The 5,540-nt window shown below is 36.9% G+C and overlaps 1 protein-coding gene across 3 annotated transcripts in view; it reads left to right on the top strand.

Moving 5' to 3' along the window:
* Window positions 1-5,540, top strand: part of LOC106525479 (PDZ domain-containing RING finger protein 4) — a 205,765-nt gene that overhangs the window by 175,425 nt on the left and 24,800 nt on the right. For 2 of the 3 annotated variants that reach the window (XM_014019736.1, XM_014019737.1), the window contains one exon: window positions 3,235-3,488. The exons of the other annotated variant lie outside the window; for it this stretch is intronic. In XM_014019736.1, coding sequence (XP_013875190.1) covers window positions 3,235-3,488 — 254 coding nt within the window. The remainder of the gene's footprint in view (window positions 1-3,234; window positions 3,489-5,540) is intronic. 3 annotated transcript variants of the gene reach the window in all.

Raw genomic sequence — 5,540 nt, 5'->3', positions numbered from 1 at the left:
AAACAACTGTGTTAAATCATTTTCATTTATTCAGAAGCCACAGCGCAGCGCAGCGTGCCCCCTCCCCCCCCCCACCTCCCTTTTTACCTCATCATCTGCAAAATTAGTGGAGCTTTAGTATTTTTTGAGAGCCAGTTGGCTTTGGCCATCAAATTGAATGGGTTTACCAAACGTTAATCAGTTGTAGATGTTCACCCAATGAGTATCCATAGCAGACAAGTGTGGGCCAGATCTGGTGTCAAGCTGCCACTGCTGGCATGGCAGGTGCTTTGTTAACAGGTTTTGGGCCAGGTCTGGCAATGGTGGCACTGTTTTTAAGATGGAATACCACAACTGGCCCAGTTGTGGTTTGGTTTATGTAGTCCTGGCCCATGTATAGACCACCTCTGGCAGGCCACATCTTGGCCACCAAAGGGCCGTCATCCTTTCCTGTATCTGGGCTGAGAGTGCATTGTGTGGGCCAGATATGGGCCAAACTAATTTTGTTACGTGGGTACTAATAAAGAGTTTCAAATCCATCCACTTGTTTATGAGGTAGTTTGCTAACAGTCGCACGCACAGTCTTTTGGTGGCAAGTCATAACAACATTTCCATGCTCGACCTGGTTTTAATGATCATTCATGTTGTGAAATTTTAAAAACACATGGAGCCATTCTGTATTCCCTCAGCTTAATGTTTGTAAAATACATGAATGAAGAATTAGTGGTGGGGTTTCTACACTACAAAATGTAAAGCTTCTCTGTAAGAGTTCCTTGGTGGTTTCTGTCTTTGACTTGATCACTTTTGAATGTAGGTCATTTTCTGAGAGTCAGAGCGTGGCTATATGTGAGCTTTTATATCGACTTAGATGTTTGAGTTTAAAGAGATTTTTGATTCAGGTCCCAAAACACTCTTCTGAGTCTTTTTGCACGCTTGCTTTCAATTTCTTTATCTCGCACTTGTGAATATAAATGATTTCTTTTTCTTTTATCATTTTAACTGATTTCTGATCTTGCCAAGTGAAGGAAAAGCTCGGCTCCAAAACCATATTTAAACAGAACACTGTGTAATTATGCTGTGTTTAAATTATAGTTTTATTCTACCTTTCTTGGTTATCTAAATTAGAATCTCTTCTTTCAGCATTTTAACTAAAGCACATTCTCAGTATTCCTCATTTGCAGTTCCTCCTTCAGAGAAATTACTGGGCTAAATGGAGCTATGATTTTCTTTATATGTGCCAGCTGTGGTGTAAATGGTTTTCAGTCTACCAGAAAATCTTGTTCATTTTGTGCGGATGAGGTTGAAAATAGAATAAGTGAACTGGGGCCTTTTTTAGCTTTAATTTAATATGTTGAACATTCCATCACATCATGTTTTGTGTTTGTTTTCTTGTATTGAATTTATGAAGATCTTTACTCATTTGTTGAAAATGCATTCAATTCAATAAGAATCAGTTAGTTTTATTTTAAAAATGGTAAAAAAAAATTCATGTGTTAAGAAGTAAATGAAGAGTCTGTTAAAAAATCACATTTACAGATTTGTATTTTAAACATTATATAAGTATCAACAATATTGAGATTAAAAGTTTTCAAAGAAAAAAATATATCTATTTTTAAACAAATAACAGATTCTTTGAAGTGGAGTTCAATGGAGAAGTAGTGAACAGTTAATATCTTACCTGCTGATTTTGACCAGGTTGACAAGCTAACTGCTAGTCTATGTGAGGCCAAGACTAAAGTAAATTGCTGAACTTTGTGTACTTGGAAATGCACATAAAATTTGATAAACTTTTACATTTTACATTTGTCAGCATGATGGCTCAGTGGTTAGCATTGATGCCCCACAGCAAGAAGGTCCTGGGTTCAAACCCCAGTTGATGCTACGTTCACACCGAACGCGTTTTGAGCGGCCAAAAAGCGCAAAACGCCTCTCGTTGGACGCACTATTTTCAGACCGAAGAACGCACTAGTGTTCAGACCAGAACAAGCAGCAACAACAGCAGCAGCGGGGTGTGGGAGGAGCGTCTGTCCTCGGTGGGTGAAATAAAGATAAAATAAAAGAAAAAGGCTTAGATTTATTTACTAAAGAGCAAGTGAACATTGTGCACAGCACATAATTAACTCACCAGATGATTTAGAGGTGATTTGTTCGGTTCGTTTCGTCACTCCAGAAGCTGCCAGCTGACGGACTTATTTTTTTTTGTCCCGAGCAGCTGATCCACATCGGTGCTGATATATCCTGCCAGAAAACCCAACTGCACACGGTCGATTTCAGGTAAAGATCTCCAGTCCATCTGTTTCGGTTTTCAGTGGGAGACGCGTCGAGCGGCGAAAAGTTCAGATTTTTGAACTCTGGCGGCGGCTGCTTCCGCAGCACCGCATGTGCGGAAAACGCTCTGCACCCCTTCCGCCTTCCTTGCGCGCCGCCCAAAATGTACGTGACGCGACGCACGACCCCTAGAGGCGCGTCCACCATAGACTTTGCATGTAAACCGGCCGCTACTGCCGCTCAAAACGCGTTCGGTGTGAACGTACCATTAGACCTGGTGTCTTTTTGTGTGAAGTTTGCCTGTTCTCCTTTTGCTTGCGTGGGTTTACTCCAGGTACTTTGGTTTCTTTTCACAAACTAAAAATATGTACAACATGTTATATTCAGGCCCAGGCCTCCCTTGCAAAACATGTCTCTGATCTCAATGGGATTTGTCTGCTTAACTAAAGGTTAATAAATAGAATAAAAAAATCTGTTTTGCATTACTTGGTGAATTTTATAGAATCCTATGATTATTTGCGAATGCAAGTAGCAGCAGCAGTTAGCTGTGGCACTTACAGCACAGCCTTGGGCATTTTCTGGCAGGAATATCGTATTTTTTGTAAATATTTTGAAACATGGTGTTCTCATGGCTTGCCAATAAGTTTTTGATATTGGAGTTATTTTTAAACAGTAGCATTCTACTTTGTCTTGCATGCACATATTAGCTGTTAGCTTCTTAGTATGGTCAAATTTAAATGTTTTTTTTTTTTACTAAGATACTTTAAAAGCCAATCTACAAGTTAGTTTACTCTGTGACAAAAAGTAAGTGTATTTGCAAAAATGATTTTCAACAATCAGAACTTTAACTTCAAACAAAAAACGTAAAGCATTTATTTATTTATTTATTTATTTATTTATTTATTTATTTATTTATTTATTTATTTATTTATTTATTTATTTATCCTTTCTTTCATTTAATTTGCTGTTAAATTTTGTCACTTTCAGGTAAATGGGAAGGAGTTGTCCAAATCCAGCCATGAGGAGACTGTGGAGGCTTTTCGATCTGCCAAAGACCCCGTCGTGGTGCAGGTCATCAGACGTACCCCCAGCGGCCGCCCCCACGGTCCTCTTCAGGAAATCCACGTGGTGGACGTGTGCACTCAGACTGACATCACCTTCGAACACATCATGGCGCTGGCAAAGCTCCGGCCTTCCACCCCTCCTGTGCCTGACGTCTGTCCCTTCCTACTCTCTGATAGGTATGTTTAAACTCTATGTATTCATTTACTATTTCTGTAAGAGAACATGAATTCTTTTGCTGTTTTGTTTTGTTTTGTTTTGTTTGTTTGCCTTGTGTTTGTTGTCTTCTCACAACAAAGCTCACAAAGATTGTGATTTTTGCTTCGAATACTTATTTGCAACCAGTGACACATGAAATAAATAAATACAGTTCAGTGATTTCACATTATTTCTTTGGCTCATATTTATTTTTATTTCATTACATCTAATTGCTTAAATCTTGGTTTGCTGTCAGAGCTAGGGAAACGATTTGTTGCCGTGTCCTTGTGTTGACTTTGACGAAGGCTGACGATAATGAAGGAGGGGAAAATGGAAGTGAAGGATGTTAGTGAGCTATGAAGCAGAAATATCTGTGTTTGCATGATTAGCATTACAAGTTTGTGGGACACTGACAAATGAATTGACTAATGAGCTACATATTGGAGTCAGACAAATGTAGATTAGTTTGATAAATGACTTTTAATGTCCTTCACATCTTTCTTCACCAACAGGACTCAAAATGCATGAAAAAAAATTGTTCTCAATTTGTCAACTAATCCTACTGCCAGCTAGCTATGAGTTGTGGTGTCATATTTTAGTAAACAGAGTAACTTTTAAGATTCTAAATCATGAAATGCAAAAAACTGTATTTAGATATTAAGGCCCTGTCACACCAACGTTTTAGACAACTTATGCCAACTTATGAACATTTTGTTATGACTGCTCATATTGGCTAAATATTCCATTTAATTGTTAGCATCATAGTATGTATAGGTCAAAAAGAGGCTTCTCTTTGATTTTGTTATTACATCTTCAGCTTAAATATTTTTAGACAAACTTTTCACAAGTTGAAAAGTTTGCTGTACATGATGCTGTAAAGCACGAACAAGAAGTTGTCTAAAACATTATAGTGTGAACAAGAGTTCATGTTTTGTGGTTGGTTAGAATAAGAATAAAATACAGGACTTAAAGACAAGCGTGTCGTATTGTCTGAGTATAAATGTATTTCGTTTAATTTGCTGTTGTTATTTTTAGGTTTATACACAATTTGATCACTGCAACAACTTGCATTATATTAACAATATAACGGACAATGGGATACATACTCAAATAACATGGCGAGTAATGAATAGTGTCCTGAAAAACAATAAAGCCCTGTCAGATATTTCACAGTATTTTGTGAAAGATGACAAGGAAAGTTATGATCAAAATATGATAGTAAATGAATTCAATCAATTTTATGTCAATGTTGGCCCAGGCCTTGCAGCTGAAATACCTAAGGTAGATAAAAATGTGTGCCATACAGTTAGGGGTTGTACCAACAGTATTATTCTAGGTGAAACTGATAAAGACGAAATACTGAGTATTGTAAGAAAAAATTGCTGGCAAACAATCAAAAGACCGGATGGATATGGATATGATGCTTGTGAAAGAAATAATGAGTCGTGTTGTTGATCCATTTACATATTTGTAATTTGTCATTTTCAACAGGAATGTTTCCTGATAGAATGAAAATAGCTAAGGTAATTCCTCTGTACAACAACGGTGAGAGATGTATGTTTAATAACTACAGACCAATATCACTGTTGCCACAATTTTCAAAAATTTTGGAGAAACTATTTGTGACCAGATTAGATCAGTTTATTGATAAAAAATACAGTATATTCTAAATAACAGTCAATATGGGTTCAGAAAAAAAAATCCCAACTCAAAGGCTCTAATGGAATTCATTGAACAAATAACTGCTGTTGATCAAAAATAGTATTGTATTAGCATTTATGTTGATTTAAAGAAAGCATTTGACACCATTTACCACATTATTCTTTTCAAAAAGCTGAATAAATATGGGATTCGAGGACCAGCACCACAGTGTCTCTCTGGTTATTTGACAAACAGGAAACAATTTGTACAAATAAATGATGTAAAATCTGAACTCTGTCATATTTTTTGATGTGCCTCAGGGTTCTGTGCTTGACCCAATTTTTTTTTTTATTTTATATATAAATGATTTGGTAAATGTATCAGGGTTTTTC

This window comes from Austrofundulus limnaeus, unplaced genomic scaffold (genome assembly GCF_001266775.1).
Source record: "Austrofundulus limnaeus strain Quisiro unplaced genomic scaffold, Austrofundulus_limnaeus-1.0 Scaffold229, whole genome shotgun sequence".
NCBI lineage: Eukaryota > Metazoa > Chordata > Actinopteri > Cyprinodontiformes > Rivulidae > Austrofundulus > Austrofundulus limnaeus.
This window is presented reverse-complemented; position numbering and strand designations above follow the sequence as displayed.